The sequence below is a fragment of the Podarcis liolepis genome (assembly GCF_965112155.1).
Source record: "Podarcis liolepis genome assembly, chromosome: 2".
NCBI lineage: Eukaryota > Metazoa > Chordata > Lepidosauria > Squamata > Lacertidae > Podarcis > Podarcis liolepis.
In genome coordinates, this window is record NC_139555.1 from 126,248,358 (window position 1) to 126,265,591 (window position 17,234).

The 17,234-nt window shown below is 47.5% G+C and overlaps 1 protein-coding gene and 1 long non-coding RNA gene across 7 annotated transcripts in view; one reads left to right on the top strand and one right to left on the bottom strand.

The window, feature by feature from the left end:
- Nucleotides 1–17,234, bottom strand: part of LOC310701296 (uncharacterized protein) — a 95,161-nt gene that overhangs the window by 31,201 nt on the left and 46,726 nt on the right. Inside the window, exon 3 of one of the 6 annotated variants that reach the window (XM_083491983.1) lies at nt 16,938–17,191. The exons of 4 other annotated variants lie outside the window; for them this stretch is intronic. In XM_083491983.1, the coding sequence (XP_083348109.1) occupies nt 16,938–17,191 (254 nt within the window). Of the gene's footprint in view, nt 1–16,601; nt 17,192–17,234 lie in introns of all 6 variants that reach the window. One more of the 6 variants, XM_083491981.1, reaches the window with a different exon arrangement.
- Nucleotides 11,462–17,234, top strand: part of LOC310702107 — a 281,230-nt gene continuing 275,457 nt past the window's right edge. The window contains exon 1 of the long non-coding RNA XR_014523242.1: nt 11,462–11,603. This is a non-coding gene — a long non-coding RNA (uncharacterized lncRNA). The remainder of the gene's footprint in view (nt 11,604–17,234) is intronic.

Sequence of the window (17,234 nt, forward strand, 5' to 3'; positions counted from 1 at the left end):
CTTACGCACAGCAACCCAGGTCATGCGGGCGGGGAGGGGGGGTTGCAGTGATTTTTAGGAAGTCATTAGTTTGCACCAGGTGTCCTATTGGGAAGACCCAGTTTTCTGAGTGCATGTTCTGGAAGTTGGGCAATAGGGGCAGTACAGGATTCCTTTTGGTGTACCGACCTCCCCGCTGCGCCAAGGATTCCCTGCCCGAGCTGCTTCAGGTCATGGCGGATGTTCTCCTGGAGACACCTAGCTTGGTCGTCCTAGGGGATTTTAACATCCATGCCGACACGACCTTACAAGGGGCCGCTCGGGACTTCGTGGAAAGCATGGCCTCCATGGGGCTGTCCCTGAATAAGTCTGGCCCAACCCATAGCCGCGGACATGCCTTGGACCTGGTGTTTACTGTTAAGTTGTGGGTTGACATAGCAGCCGGCACAGCGATTTCTTCAAGTAGCTCTTTATTATGGTAAGCTGGAATAGAACTGAACTGCGAACAGCTCAGCCGGCCTGTATTTATAGGCAGCCGGCTGTCAACATTGTAACCACAACTGCCCAGAGTTCCCGCCTAAAATAACTGCCGCGGACCTGAGTGAAAACTATCTACAGACCTGAGTGAAAACTATATACAGTATCCCCCTGTTGGCCCAGGGTGAAACTACACTACATAACACCCCTCCCCACCGAGATAAGGCGTTAGTTACAATCGTAATGGTTTCCTTATATACAGCACTACGCGTAATGGTTCAATTAAGCACAAAAGCATATCGGTTACATTTCCATACTTAGACCAACAGTGATACCTGTCCAACAACATAGTCCTTTAAATAAGTTGGGCGCTTGGAAACTCTGCCAGACCGCCGGGGACTGGTAGCCAAGTCCGGAGGGCCACACAGTTCTCGCTGAGGCTGTGGTGCGACCCTAGGTGGCGTTGGAACCCACTCCCCTGGATCCGCTGCTGTGGGTGGAGCCTCCGCAAGTGGAGTGGTCTGAGTCTGTTCTGAAACGGCTTGGTTCGGCTCCACGCTGGCAGTTTGCGAGGGAGGTGTAGGTGGGGCCTCGCCATCTGTACGTGTCTCTTCTGGAGCCGCAAGCGCAGTTGGGGGCACCTCGGTAGTGTCCAAGTCCCCAACCCTGCGCCTAAGCTGGTCTATGTGCCGTCGCCACAAGCGTCCGTCTTCGAGTGCCACCTGGTACGAGCGAGGTCCAGTGACTCCCACTACTGTGGCTGGCACCCAAGGGATGTCCCCCACATAGTTCCGGGCAAAGACCTGGTTTCCTGGGACAAATGACCGTGGTGCGTTGGCACTGCCTGGGGGTTCAGCCACGGCAAAGTCTGGGTGTAGCCGGTCGAGCGGTGACCTGAGGCGGCGGCCCATAAGCAGTTCAGCAGGACTCCTCCCTGTGGCCGCATGAGGGGTGATGTGTTGCACGAACAAGTATTCGGCGACCCGCTCATGCCAGTCTCCCCGGTCCAGGCGCGCCAGTGCCTCTTTTGTCGAGCGCACCATTCTTTCCGCTTGCCCGTTGCTGGATGGATGAAAGGGTGCCGTTAGGGCATGGCGGATGCCCAGTCCCAAAAGATACCGCTCAAACGTGCCTGACGTGAACTGCGGTCCGTTGTCAGAGACAAGGACATCAGGACACCCATGCGTTGCAAACAGGCCTCGCAGCACCCGGAGGACAGCTTCGGTAGTGGTGGAGGGCATCAGGGCGACCTCCAGCCATTTGGAATAGGCGTCCACCACTACCATAAAGGTTCGGCCTTGAAAGGGGCCAGCCAGATCGATGTGCACCCTCGACCAGGGTGTCTTTGGCGTCTCCCAGGTGTGTCCCTTAGCTGCCGGTGGTGCAGGCCTCGACTCCTGGCACGCTTGACAGGCGGACACCCAGGCAGTGATGGCATCGTCCATATTAGGCCACCAGACGTAACACCGAGCCAACGCCTTCATTTTGACAATTCCCGGGTGGCCAACGTGCAGAGCCTCCAGGACGCGCTGACGGAGTCCCTGGGGAATCACGACGCGGTCTCCCCACAGCAGGCAGCCGCGATGAGCTGAGAGTTCATGTTGTCTGGTTGCGAAGGGCTGGAACTCCGATGCAAAAGGCCCTTGTGGCCACCCCCTCCACACCCAGTTGAGCACCCGGCTGATGGTGCGATCCTGGGCAGATGCGGAGGCCACAGTGGCAGCCGATACAGGCGCTGCCGGAAGATCCTCAATCAGAAGGAGCGATGAAGCTGGAGCCGGGTCTTCCACAAATGCTGGAAGAGGGCAACGGCTGAGGGCGTCGGCATGGCCCATCGATTTCCCCGGGCGATGGATGAGCCGGTAGTGGTAGGCAGCCAGGAAAGCAGTCCATCGCAGCATGCGTGGTGAGAGGACCGGTGGAGTTGGACGATCACCGGCGAGGAGGCCCAGGAGTGGCTTGTGGTCAGTGATGAGGTCAAAAGTCCTGCCATAGAGGTATTCATGGAACCTCTTCACTCCAGCCACAAGTGCCAATGCCTCCTTGTCGAGCTGGCTGTAATTCCGTTCCGTCGGAGATAGTGTCCTGGAAAAGTAGGCGAGCGGTGCTTCTCTTCCATCTGGAAAACGGTGACTAAGGACAGCACCGATGCCAAAAGGTGAGGCGTCGCAGGCAAGGACCAGCGGCCTGGATTCACTGTACTGTACCAGCACACTGTCTGAAGAAAGGAGAGCCTTGACCGCGTTGAAGGCCGCCGTCTCCCGATGACCCCAGGCCCAAGGCGTCTTAGTGCTAAGGAGTCGGTGAAGAGGCTCAGCCACTGTGGCTTTGTGGGGCAGGAACATGTTATAAAAGTTCAGCAGCCCCAGGAATGCCTGCAACTCCGTTTTGTTCTTTGGGGTGGGGGCCTGCTGGATAGCGCGGATCTTGGATGTGGTTGGATGAAGACCGGAGGCATCGATAAGATAGCCCAGGAACTCTACCTGTGGAACGGCGATCTGGCACTTCTCCCTCTTTACCTTGAGCCCGGCCTCCTGGAACCTGGTCAGCACGGCACGGAGGCGCTCGAACAGCTGCTGGTGTGAGTCTGCAGACACCAAGACGTCATCAAAATATGGTACCACGCCCGGAAGCCCTTGCAGGAGACGCTCCATAAGGCTTTGGAAGATGCCAGGAGCCACACTCACCCCGAACTGCAACCGGCGGCAACGGAATGCCCCCCGGTGGGTGACGATCGTCTGGGCTTCAGCAGTGGCATCATCGACTGGCAGTTGTTGATAGGCTTGGGCAAGGTCCAGCTTAGCGAAGACCTTACCCTCACCCAGGGAATGCAGCAGGTGTTGGACAACAGGAACCGGATAAGCGTGCTGCTGAAGTGCCTTGTTGATCGTGCACTTGTAGTCAGCGCAGATTCTCACCGACCCATCTGGCTTGACAGGCGTGACGATGGGGGTTTCCCACTTTGCGTGGTCAACCGGCTCCAAAACTCCTTGGGCGATCAGTTTGTCCAGTTGTTCGTCCACCTTAGCCTTGAGAGCAAAGGGAACCCGGCGTGGCTTTAGCTTGATGGGGGCGACTTGTGGATCAAGGCTAAAGGAGATGGGCGTACCTGTATATTGGCCCAAGGTGCCGTCAAAAACCTCGGCAAAGTCTTTGACCAGACCCTCAGTCTCTGCGTTAGAGATGCAGTTGATGCCGGTGACTTCCAGGCCGAGGGCATCAAACCAGTCTAGCCCTAGGAGGCTTGGCCGCTGACCTTCGACCACCACCAACCGGAGCAGGCCCGAAAAATCCTTGAAGGCGATCCGGAACCGGCCAACGCCTACCACGGGAATGTCGTTTCCCTGGTAGTCTCTCAGGTGTACGCGGTGAGAGTCGAGTTGCCTTTTGGACACTCTGGGTACCAGTCTTTTGATGGTGCTCCATGACACGATGGACAGGGCAGACCCGGTGTCGATCTCCATGTCACATGGAGCTCCTTCAATGAGCACCGTGACGTTCAGCTTGCGTCGCGTAGGTGAGTCGGTTTGGCCAATCGTGGTTCCAGACGGGCAGCGGCAGTTGGTGAGAGCGAAACAACTTTCCTTGGCAGACTGGAGTGAAGACTTGGACTTGCGAGTCGATGAAGGGGGGGTGTCAGACGGAGCCGATCGGCAGACCTTAGCGATGTGGCCCCTTCTGGAACACTTCCTACAGATGGCGTCTCTGAATCGACACTTGGCACGGGAATGGTTGCCTCCGCAGCCAGCACATTCCGGTTGGCCCTTGGACTTCTGTTGGAACTTCCTGCGCTCCCGCTTTGTCTGGTGCACGTCATCGTCTTCACTGGAGGATGCCTCCTCACTGCTGGCCTCTTCATGATGCACCGGAACTGGCTCCCTAGCAAGATGCGGGCTGCTGGACTTGCGGATCTCCTGGGCGGAGCGTTCAGCAGCTTCTGAGGCCACAGCCTCCTCAATGGCTTTCTGTAGCGTGAGGTCTGGCTTGGCTAGGAGGCGCCGTTGCAGATGGATGTCCCGGACCCCGCAGACGATTCGATCCATCAGGGCATCGTCTAAGTCTCGGAACTCACAGTGCATTGCAGCCTGTCGCAGGGCGGTGGTGTAGTTGTTGATTGACTCCCCCTCTGCCTGGTTCCGGTGGTAGAACGCATGGCAGGCAGCAATCTTGGACGGCTTTGGTGCGTAGTGGTTGCGGAGCTTCTCTTGGATCGTGTCCCATGGTGTTGCCTGGACTGCTTCAGGCGCAACCAACGCTCGGGCCGTCTCAAACACCTCAGGCCCACAGAGGCTGAGGAATAGGCCCCGCTTCCGATCCTTTGATACTGCTGTCAGCTCGTTGGCTTGGAGGTAGCAGTCGAACCGAGCGAGGTAGGAGTCCCATGATTCAGAGGCTGGCGCAAACGGCGGTAGAGGCACAAGTGAAGCCATGATTCCGATGCCGGCGTGAAGGGCGATGGATGGAACACAGTGCTCTAGCCAGAACAGTCAGCTCTGAATTGGTTCTGCCCAGTGATTTCGCTCAGTGATTTCGCTCTGTGATTCAGCTCAGTGATTCAGCTCAGTTCAGAGGCTGGCCGCATCTGGCTGTGCTCTGATGTCCATCTATCCCATCCTCATCGCCAGTGTTAAGTTGTGGGTTGACATAGCAGCCGGCACAGCGATTTCTTCAAGTAGCTCTTTATTATGGTAAGCTGGAATAGAACTGAACTGCGAACAGCTCAGCCGGCCTGTATTTATAGGCAGCCGGCTGTCAACATTGTAACCACAACTGCCCAGAGTTCCCGCCTAAAATAACTGCCGCGGACCTGAGTGAAAACTATCTACAGACCTGAGTGAAAACTATATACAGTATCCCCCTGTTGGCCCAGGGTGAAACTACACTACATAACATTTACCTCTATGGATGTTGGTGATCTGACACTAAGTAAAAGCGAAACGAAAGAAGTGCCATGGTCAGATCACTTCCTGGTGCAACTGGACTTCTCTGCGACCCATCCCCTCTGCAGGGAGGTGGGACCAATTCGGATGGTCCGCCCCCGCCACTTAATGGATCCAAATGGTTTCCAGAAAGTGGTAGGGGATGCTTTATCCCATGTTGATGGCCTTTCAGCTGATTCCCTGGTGGCCCGCTGGAATGTGGAGTTAACCAGGGCTATTGACTGTTTGGCTCCGAAGCGCCCTCTCCGATTGCATGGAGCCCGGACAGCCCCGTGGTTTTCCACGGATCTGAGGGCAATGAAACAATCGTTGAGACGGCTAGAGCGCCGGTGGCGGAGAACTCATTCCGAATCTGACCGGACACAGGTTAGAGCTCAACGTCGAGCCTACCAAGTGGCGATAGCGACGGCGAAGAAGAATTTCTTCACCGCCTCTATTGCATCTGCAGAAAACAGCAGCAGGAGACTTTTTCAGGTGGTTCACAATTTAGCGGAACCACCTGCAACATCGGGGCCCAGTACGGGCCACATGTTCTCCTGCAATGATTTTGCAAAGTTTTTTGCAGATAAAATCGCTCAGATTCGGGAAGAAGTAGACTCCACCGTGAGAGCAGGGCCGGGGCGGGAGAGTGCAAGAGTTCTGTCTGGTCAAGTTGAGTGGGATCAATTCCAATCTGTTACCTCCGAGGATGTGGACAGGCTGCTTGGACGAGTGAAACCAACCACCTGTCTCCTGGATCCTTGCCCATCCTGGCTAATAAAAGCAAGCCGGGAAGGGCTGGGCGATGGGCTTCGTGGGGTGGTGAATGCTTCCCTCCGTGAGGGAGCCTTCCCAGACCCGCTGAAATAGGCGGTTATTAAACCGCTTCTTAAAAAACCATCTTTAGATGCGGCCACGATGGCCAACTATCGCCCAGTCTCAAATCTTCCATTCCTGGGCAAGGTGATTGAGCGAGCGGTTGCCGAACAACTCCAGGCACGCCTGGAAGAAGCGGACCATTTGGATCCCTTCCAGTCGGGATTCAGGCCTCATCATGGGACTGAAACTGCCTTGGTCGCACTGGTTGATGATCTCCGGCGGGCTAGGGACAAAGGTGAGAGCTGTTTCCTAGTTCTGCTGGATCTCTCAGCGGCGTTCGATACCATCGACCATAGCATCCTTCTGGACCGTCTTGAGGGGCTGGGAGCTGGGGGCACTGTTATACAGTGGTTCCGCTCCTTCCTCCTGGGCCGTGTTCAGAAAGTGGTGGTGGGGGATGAGTGTTCAGACCCCTGGGCTCTCACTTGTGGGGTGCCTCAGGGTTCTGTCCTCTCCCCCATGCTTTTCAACATCTACATGCGGCCGCTGGGAGAGATCATCAGGAGGTTTGGGCTGGGTGTTCATCAGTATGCGGATGATACCCAGCTCTACCTCTCTTTTAAATCAGAACCAGTGAAGGCGGTGAAGGTCCTGTGTGAGTGTCTGGAGGCGGTTGGAGGATGGATGGCGGCTAACAGATTGAGGTTGAATCCTGACAAGACAGAAGTACTGTTCTTGGGGGACAGAAGGCGGGCAGGTGTGGAGGATTCCCTGGTCCTGAATGGGGTAACTGTGCCCCTGAAGGACCAGGTGCGCAGCCTGGGAGTCATTTTGGACTCACAGCTGTCCATGGAGGCACAGGTCAAATCTGTGTCCAGGGCAGCTGTTTACCAGCTCCATCTGGTACGTAGGCTGAGACCCTATCTGCCTGCGGACTGTCTCGCCAGAGTGGTGCATGCTCTGGTTATCTCCCGCTTGGACTACTGCAATGCACTCTACGTGGGGCTACCTTTGAAGGTGACTCGGAAACTACAACTAATCCAGAATGCGGCAGCTAGACTGGTGACTGGGAGCGGCCGCCGAGACCATATAACACCGGTCTTGAAAGACCTGCATTGGCTCCCAGTACGTTTCCGAGCACAATTCAAAGTGTTGGTGCTGACCTTTAAAGCCCTAAACGGCCACGGTCCAGTATACCTGAAGGAGCGTCTCCACCCCCATCATTCTGCCCGGACGCTGAGGTCCAGCGCCGAGGGCCTTCTGGCGGTTCCCTCATTGCGAGAAGCAAAGCTACAGGGAACCAGGCAGAGGGCCTTCTCGGTAGTGGCGCCCGCCCTGTGGAACACCCTTCCAGCAGATGTCAAGGCGATAAACAACTACCTGACATTCAGGAGACATCTTAAGGCAGCCCTGTTCAGGGAAGTTTTTAACATGTGATATTTTATTGTATTTTTGGTTTTTATGGAAGCCGCCCAGGGTGGCTGGGGAGGCCCAGCCAGATGGGCGGGGTATAAATAATAAATTATTATTATTATTATTATTATTATTATTATGCTCCTCTCCTGCAGCCATCTTCTTATCTTAATGTAATTTGGCTGGAATTAAGATTGCCAGAAGAAATCTCAACAACTTCACATATGCAGATGACACAACCTTGATGGCAGAAAGTGAGGAGGAATTAAAGAACCTTTTAATGAGGGTGAAAGAGGAGAGCGCAAAATATGGTCTGAAGCTCAACATCAAAAAGACGAAGATCATGGCCACTGGTTCCATCACCTAGCAAATAGAAGGGGGAGAAATGGAGGCAGTGAGAGATTTTACTTTCTTGGGCTCCATGATCACTGCAGATGGTGACAGCAGCCACGAAATTAAAAGACGCCTGCTCCTTGGGAGAAAAGCAAGAGATTGCATATACGATAGAAAACGCTTTTAGAATAAAAATAAGGTCCAAACAAGTAAAATCAAAAAAGGTTCTAGGAGATTGTTTAGTCATATTCAACTCGATAGAGATGAAAAATACAATATTGAGAGTAAGTTACCAAAAGAAATTAATAATTGAAGGAAGACCAATTATCATCTTTAAAGAAATACCAACCAGACTCCTACGCAAAAGAGAAGGATATAAACAGCTAGTAAGTGTTCTAAAAAAGAACGGCATACAACATAGATGGGAGTTCCCGCAAGGGATCTCCTTTTTCTATAAAGATAAAAGATTTAAGATCACTGAGATTCAAGAAGTGAGCAAATTTCTGCGCAGATATGAGAAAGATCTTGGAAAAGTAGAGGAGAGATATGGAGGAAGAAATGGAGACCTAGAGGAGAGAAGAAGAAGAGAGAAAGGAAAAGAACAGGAAGATAAGGGAGGGAAGGAAGAAGTGGATGAAGAGGAAGAGGGAGTAGTGGAAGAAGAAGAAGAGGAGGAGGAGGAAGATACAGAAAACAAAACCACTCAAATTTAAATTATTAGTTGCTTGTAGATTGGAAAGTAAACATAACAATGAATCTGAAAATTTTGTCATGGAATGTGAACAGTGTGAATGAAAAAACCAAAAGGAATAAAATTGTGAATGCCCTGAAAAGAAAGAATCTGGATTTAATCAGTATACAGGAGACACACGTGACCAAAAAGCACAAACATATTTTGATAAACAAAAAACTTGGGGTTGAGTTTATAAATTCTATTGCGGGGGGGGGGGGAGAGGAGTAGCGATATACGTCAAAGAAAAATGGGAACCCAAATTGATTTGTAAAGATGATGAAGGTAGGATTTTGGGGGTACAAATTAATTTCCAGGGTGAAAAACTTAACGTGATAAACATATATGCCCCGAACCTGAATAAACTGGAATTTTTTAAGAAACTGGAACAAATATTACTAGAGTTAGAGTGTAACAAGATGATATTATTGGGAGATTTTAAAGGAGTGCCGGCACCAGAAATTGACAGACAAACAGAAAGGAAAAAACCACATAAGAGCTGGGGCAGAATTGATCAAATCTGGGTCTCAAGAGAACTTACATTAAGAACTCTAAAATGTGAAATTCAACCGAGAACCCTCTCTGATCACAATTCGATAATGTTGGAAATAAAAGGTGTATCACAGAGCGGGTTCAGATGGAGAATGAATGAATATTTATTGGAGAATGAAGAAGTCATTGAAAAGGCCAAAGCCACTTTAAAAGATTATTTCAATTTGAATCTTAATAAAGAAACAAGTATAGATGTAGTCTGGGATGCTAGTAAAGCGGTCCTAAGAGGTTTTTTTATTCAGCAAAATAGCTATAAGAGGAAAGTAAGAGAACAAAAGAAAGGAAATTCTTAGTTAAGAGAATGCGAGAAAAAATTAATAGCAAATCCGAAAGACGAACAAAATATACAAATAACAAAAATATTACAAAGACAGTATTCAATGCTAACAAGTCAAGAAATTGAATGGAAAATTAAGTTAATGAAACAAAAATACTTCGAATCAGCTAACAAAACAGGTAAATTATTAGCTTGTCAATTGTGAAGAAGGCAAAAACAAAATGTGATAAATAAGATAAAAATGGAGGAGCAATTGATAGAAGACCCAAAAGAAATACAGGAAAATTTCCTCAAATTTTATGAGAAATTGTATAAAAAGGTAGTGGAAGAAATAATCCGAATAGAAAAATACTTAGAAGACTGCAGCGGGAAGACTATAACAGAGGAAGAAAGAACCCAACTAAATAAACCCATAAAAGTAGAAGAGGTCCAGGATGCGATAAGAAAGATGAAATTAGGAAAAGCCCCGGGACCGGATGGCTTGTCAGCTAAATATTATAAAGTATTAGAAAATCAATTAACACCAGTGCTATATGACATTATGAATAATATATTGAGAGGAGGAAGGATACCAGAAACATGGAAAGAGGCCTACATCATGATGATCCCTAAACCCGATACAGACAAACTTAATATTAAAAACTATAGGCTCATATCATTATTAAATAACGATTACAAAATCTTCGCAGAGGTAATGGCAAGTAGACTCAAAAGATGTCTAGCAAATCTAATTCATAAGGATCAAGCAGGATTCCTTCCAAATAGGTTACTCAAAGACAATGTAAGGCATACCATAAATATCATTGAATATTTGGAGTGTAAGAATGAAGTACCTGCGGCGCTGATTTTTATCGATGCGGAGAAGGCATTCGACAATGTCTCATGGCCGTTCCTACTAAAAAGCATGGAGAAAGCAGGGCTAGAGGGTGAATTTATGGAAGGAATAAAAGCAATCTATACGAATCAATCTGCCAAATTGATTATAAACAACAATTTAACAAATTCATTTAAAATTGAAAAAGGAACAAGACAAGGTTGCCCTCTATTCCTGCTTTTATTCATTATGGTATTAGAGGTAATTACGAACAAAATAAGAGCAACACCAGAGATTCGAGGGATCAAAGTAGGAACGAAAGAACACAAACTAAAAGCGTATGCAGACGATTTGATGTTATCCCTAGAAGAGCCGCAAAAAAGCGTCAGTAAGGCTCTGGAACTATTAGAAGAATATGGCAAACTATCCGCTTTTAAATTGAATAAATCAAAGACAAAAATGCTGACTAAAAATCTGGGAAAAGATGAAAGAGAAAAATTAAGAGATACAGAATGGAATCAAGGTGGCTAAAATAATAAAATATCTAGGAATTTGGCTAACTACAAAAAATATAAACTTAATTCAGGATAATTACTTGACAACATGGAAGGAAATTAAAAAAGATCTAGATACGTGGAACAGAGTGAAACTTTCGTGGTCGGGAAGGATGGTGGCAATAAAAATGAACATACTCCCAAGAATGTTATTCTTGTTCCAAAACATCCCTGTGATTAGAGGTTCCACAATGTTTAAGGATTGGCAGAAAACTCTTTCGAAATTTATATGGCAAGGGCAAAGACCGAGAATTAGATTCAAATTATTCACAGATCGAAAAGAAAGAGGGGGATTCTCGGTGCCAAATCTGAAATTATACTTCGAGGCCTCCTGCCTTTGTTGGATCAAAGATTGGATTAATTTGGAAAACACTGACCTCTTAGACCTAGAACAGGGGTCTGCAACCCGTGGCTCCGGAGCCGCATGTGGCTCTTTTACACCTTTGCTGCGGCTCCGGGGCGGATACTAGCGAGGGGAGAAGGCGCATTGTGCGCCCCAACACCTCCCCACTGTGGCGGGCACTGTTCTGGCTGTGACGTCGCATGGGGGCGGTGCGTGCGTTAGTCATGCACTGTCCTGACGTCACCTTCCCGCCCGCTGTCAGATCGCGGCTCTGGAGATATATTTGTTTTAAATGTTGCAATGGTTTTGCGGCTCCCAGGTGTTTTTTTTCCTTCAGAAACGGGTCCAAGTGGCTCTTTTTGTCTTAAAGGTTGCAGACCCCTGACCTAGAAGGTTTCAACAATAGGTTCGGTTGGCACGCCTACTTGTGGCTAAATAAAGAAAAGGTACATAAAGGATTTTCAAGTCATATTATTAGAGGGCCACTATATGAAGTTTGGGAGAAAAATAAAAAACTTTTAGAATGGAAGACGCCCTGGTGGTTATCACCAATTGACATTTTAACAACCAAAAAAGCAAATATGGAAGGAGAAAGATTGACCTACGAAGACTTACTGATAAGATCAGATAATAACGAGTTAAAAAAAAAAATTAAATACACTTTCCCTAAAAGACCAGAGGCCTTCCTAGTAGGAATAATTGGGGATGAAATTAAAAAAGAAGATAAAACAGTATTCCAATATTCGACAGTAGCGGCTAGAATATTAATTGCACAAAATTGGAAAAGTCCAAATACCCCAATGGTCAGAGATTGGCAAACAAAATTATTTGAATATGTTGAATTAGCAAAAATGACGCAAAAAAATTAGAAACTAAAAAAATACAAAGTTTATTAGCGATTGGAATAAATTTATGGTATATATTGAAGGAAACTATAGAAACTTAAAAACTACAGCAGGTCTGATATAAATCTTATGATGCACAAACCATTTACAACTCTTAGCTGCAGAAAAAAGAAAGAATTTTTATCAAGAAGCCCGAAATCGGGAGGGAAGGTGGTCAATACGTGTGTAGAGGAAAGATCTAAATATCCAAAGATATAAAGATTCAAGGAGTAAGACAAGGAACTGTAATGGAAATTGATGCTATTTTTGTGTTATGTATGGATATTTTTTCTTTTTTTCTCTTTCTTTTTTCTGTAACTGTTGTTTTGTTTTTTCTTTTGGTTATTTAAGTGAAATTCAATAAAAAGAAATTAAAAAAAACAAAGGCTTTTGCATATTCAATGAAGCAGAATTAGATGTCTTTCTGGAGCTCTCTAGCTTTCTCCATAATCCAGCGCATGTTTGCAATTTGGTCTCTGGTTCCTCTGCCTCTTCTAAATCCAGCTTGCACTTCTGGGAGTTCTCGGTCCACATACTGCTTAAGCCTGCCTTGTAGAATTTTAAGCATAACCTTGCTCGCGTGTGAAATGAGTGCAATTGTGCGGTAGTTGGAGCATTCTTTGGCACTGCCCTTCTTTGGGATTGGGATGTAGAGTGTTCTCCAATCCTCAGGCCACTGCTGAGTTTTCCAAACTTGCTGGCATATTGAGTGTAGCACCTTAACAGCATCATCTTTTAAAATTACCTCTCCTTTAAATCAGAACCAGTGAAGGCGGTGAAGGTCCTGTGTGAGTGTCTGAAGGCTGTTGGAGGATGGATGGCGGCTAACAGATTGAGGTTGAATCCTGACAAGACAGAAGTACTGTTTTTGGGGGACAGGGGGCAGGCGGGTGTGGGGGATTCCTTGGTCCTGAATGGGGTAACTGTGCCCCTGAAGGACCAGGTGCGCAGCCTGGGAGTCATTTTGGACTCACAGCTGTCCGTAGAAGCACAGGTTAATTCTGTGTCCAGGGCAGCTGTCTACCAGCTCCATCTGGTACGCAGGCTAAGACCCTACCTGCCCGCGGACCGTCTTGCCAGAGTGGTGCATGCTCTAGTTATCTCCCGCTTGGACTACTGCAACACGCTCTACGTGAGGCTACCTTTGAAGATGACCCGGAAACTGCAATTAATCCAGAATGTGGCAGCTAGACTGGTGACTGGGAGTGGCCGCCGGGACCACATAACACCGGTTCTGAGAGATCTGCATTGACTCCCAGTACGTTTCCGAGCACAATTCAAAGTGTTGGTGCTGAAGGAGCATCTCCACCCCCATCGTTCAGCCAGGACACTGAGATCCAGCACCGAGGGCCTTCTGGCGGTTCCGTCATTGCGAGAAGTAAGGTTACAGGGAACCAGGCAGAGGGCCTTCTCGGTAGTGGCGCCTGCCCTGTGGAACGCCCTCCCAGCAAATGTCAAAGCAATAAACAACTATTTTACTTTTAAAAGTCATCTGAGGGCAGCCCTCTTTAGGGCAGTTTTTAATGTTTGATGCTGTACTGTTTTTAATATTCAGTTGGAAGCCACCCAGAGTGGCTGGGGAAACCCAGCCAGATGGGCGGGGTATAAATAAATTATTATTATTATTATTATTATTATTATTATTATTATTATTATTATTATTATTATTATTATTATTATTATTATTTTAAATAGTTCAGCTGGAATAGCATCACTTCCATTGGCCTTGTTATTTGCAGTGCTTTCTAAGGCCCATTAGACTTCACTCTACAGCAGTGTTTCCCAAACGTTTTTGGGCAACGGCACACCTGTTTACCGGAAAAAAATCTCGCGGCACACCACCATTAAAGCCCCGCCCCCGTGATGTCATTCGGGGAGCCAGCGGCCCGGGCCTGAGCTGGAGAAGGAGAGGCGGTGCTTTTCGGCACAAGGCAATCGGCCTGGAATTGTTTCCCGCGCGCTGCGAAAGGGAACAGCTGCGGTCGCGCGAACCCTCCGGCGCTGGGAGGGGAAAGGGCGGAGTCGCAGAGCACCAGCTGGCCGAGCGGTTGCGCGCAGCGTTGCGCTTTTGGAGAGCGTGCGGCTGCTGCTAGGGGATCCGGGGACGTGAGCAGGCCTGGCCCGACCCGGGTTGAAGGAGGACAAGCTGGCAGCGCGCCAAGTGAGTTCGGTTGCGCGCGACGGCCCCCGCTCCCCCCACCCCCGCCGGATCCTCGCCGCCGCCGCCTCTCGCCCGCCTCCCTCCCACGGCACACCAGCCGATGTCTCACGGCACAGTAGTGTGCCGCGGAACACCGGTTGGGAAACACTGCTCTACAGGATGTCTGGCTCAGGGTCTCCAGGATGTCTGGCTCAAGTGGTGGAATTAGGCATAGCTAAAAATTACTTATCCATGCAAATTGAGAAGGGCAAAAATGGATCTTTCCTGGTTCATCAAACTGCAAAAATTGATGATCTTGTTGAAATGCTATGTTTAGAAAATGCAAATGGGAAGGAAACGCCTATGGTGTGTGGTTTCCCCTTTACAGGTGAAGATAAGCCATTTCCTAACCAAACTTTGTATCATTCTGCTATAGGCAAGCTAAATTTCATTCAAAGAATCTCAAGACCAGATATAACTTATGTTTTTCACTTTCTGGCAAAATTGGTGGAAAAGCCCACTACGCAATGTTTCTCTGCTCTTAAGAGAGTGGTAATGTACCTTAAACATACCAAACATTATAGGTTGCAGTTTACAAGTATTGACAAAGGTTTTGAAATTTTCTGCGATGCATCTCATGCAGTGTAACAAAATAATTGCAGGGGTGTGCCTGGTATGGTGTTTTGTTATAATGGTTGTCCATTTGAATGGAGGTCCCAAACACAAACCATTATTTGTCTCTCCACAACAGAGAATGAATTATGTGCATGCGTTCAGGCCACTCGTGATATAGAATGGTATCTGCAAGTATTTGCTGACCTACAGATGCAAGTAACACTACCAGTAAATGTTTACCTTGATTCCCAGAGTGGACTCGCTATCCTGTGTTCAGAGACCAGTATGCAGCGCACTAGAGTCTTAAGGTTACGTTTACAGTTTGTAAAGAAACTAATTGCTGATGAAATAATTGTATTTCAGTATGTTCCAGGTGACAATCAAATTGCAGACATTTTTACTAAAGCTCTTCCAAAGGTTACACATGAAAGACATGTACAAAATATGCTTTATGTTTTTGTTCCACAATAATGAACCGCAGGAGAAATGTTGAATGGTCACTTTAAAATGTGAAGGTTCATTATTGTTTCACAAGTTGTGTATTTCTTTAAGGGTCAGAGCCAGGGCAAATAACGAGACCCAGCCTTACAGCTGTGAAACATAGCAGGTGCTACTGAGGTGTGTTAATCAAGCTGTGTCAGCATTTGGGTATAGTATATAATGAGCAGCAACTAGCTCCCTCATTACCCTGGGGGATGGGTCGGTGGTTGGGTCTGGTTTGTTGTTGATGTATTTAGTGTACAAGGAGTTTTTGTTCTTGTTATTAAAACCTTGTTTAAGTTATTTTTGAGTCCCTTTTTAATGCATGGTCTCCCCAGCAAGCTCTCTGCAGCACTACTAAACAGCAAATAGCAAAGAGTTTTCACTTCAACTGAAGCTCCTTCCACACTCTATACATTCAAATGGTTTTTCCCATGTGTGTTCGTTGATGTCGTTTACAGTGTCCACTTTGACTGAAGCTCTTTCCACACTCTATACATTCAAATGGTTTTTCCCCTGTGTGAGTTCGTTGATGTTCTCTTAAGTGTCCCCTTTGACTGAAGGTTTTCCCACACTGCATACAATTAAATGGTTTCTCCCCTGTGTGAGTTCGCTTATGTTTTCTAAGGGTTTCATTTAGACTGAAGCTCTTTCCACACTCTATACATTTAAATGGTTTTTCCCCTGTGTGAGTTCGTTGATGTCGTCTATATTGTCCAATTTGACTGAAGCTCTTTCCACACTCTATACATTTAAATGGTTTTTCCCCTGTGTGAGTTCGCTGATGTTTTCTAAGGGTTTCACTTAGACTGAAGCTCTTTCCACACTCTATACATTCAAATGGTTTCTCACCTGAGTGAGTTAGATGATGTCGTTGAAGTTTCCCACTATTAGAGAAGCTCTTTCCACACTCTATACATTCAAATGGTTTTTCCCCTGTATGAGTTTGATGATGATGTTGAAGTTTCTCACTTTGACTGAAGCTCTTTCCACACTCTATACATTTAAATGCTTTCTCCACTGTGTGAGTTCGTTGATGTAGTCTATAGTGTCCACTTTGACTGAAGCTCTTTCCACACTCTATACATTTAAATGGCTTCTCCCCTGTGTGAGTTTGATGGTGTAGTCGAAGTTTCCCACTATCACTGAAGCTCTTTCCACACTCCATGCATCTGAATGGTTTCTCCCCTGTGTGAGTTCGCTGATGTATTCTAAGGTTTCCCCTTTGACTGAAGCTCTTTCCACACTCTATACATTCAAATGGTTTCTCACCTGAGTGAGTTAGAGTATGTCGTCGAAGTTTCCCACTATCACTGAAGCTCTTTCCACACTCCATGCATCTGAATGGTTTCTCCCCTGTGTGTGTTAGATGATGTCGTTGAAGTTTCCCACTATTAGAGAAGCTCTTTCCACACTCTATACATTTAAATGGTTTCTCCCCTGTGTGAGTTCGATGATGTAGTCGAAGTTTCCCACTATCACTGAAGCTCTTTCCACACTCCATGCATCTGAATGGTTTCTCCCCTGTGTGAGTTCGCTGATGTATTCTAAGGTTTCCCCTTTGAGTGAAGCTCTTTCCACACTCTATACATTCAAATGGTTTCTCACCTGTGTGAGTTCGTTGATGTAGTCTTAAGTGTCCGCTTTGACTGAAGGTTTTCCCACACTGCATACATTTAAATGGTTTCTCCCCTGTGTGAGTTTGATGATGTTTTCTAAGGGTTTCACTTCGATTGAAGCTCTTTCCACACTCTATACATTCAAATGGTTTCTTCGTTATTCCTTTTGAATTTACAGATGGCACCCCAGAACTCTTGCCTGTCTTCTCCATCGTCTGCTTCAGAGTGCAGGGAGACAAAATCCTGTTGGTGTTTCAAGGGAGAGAACAAAGGAAGATGATACACA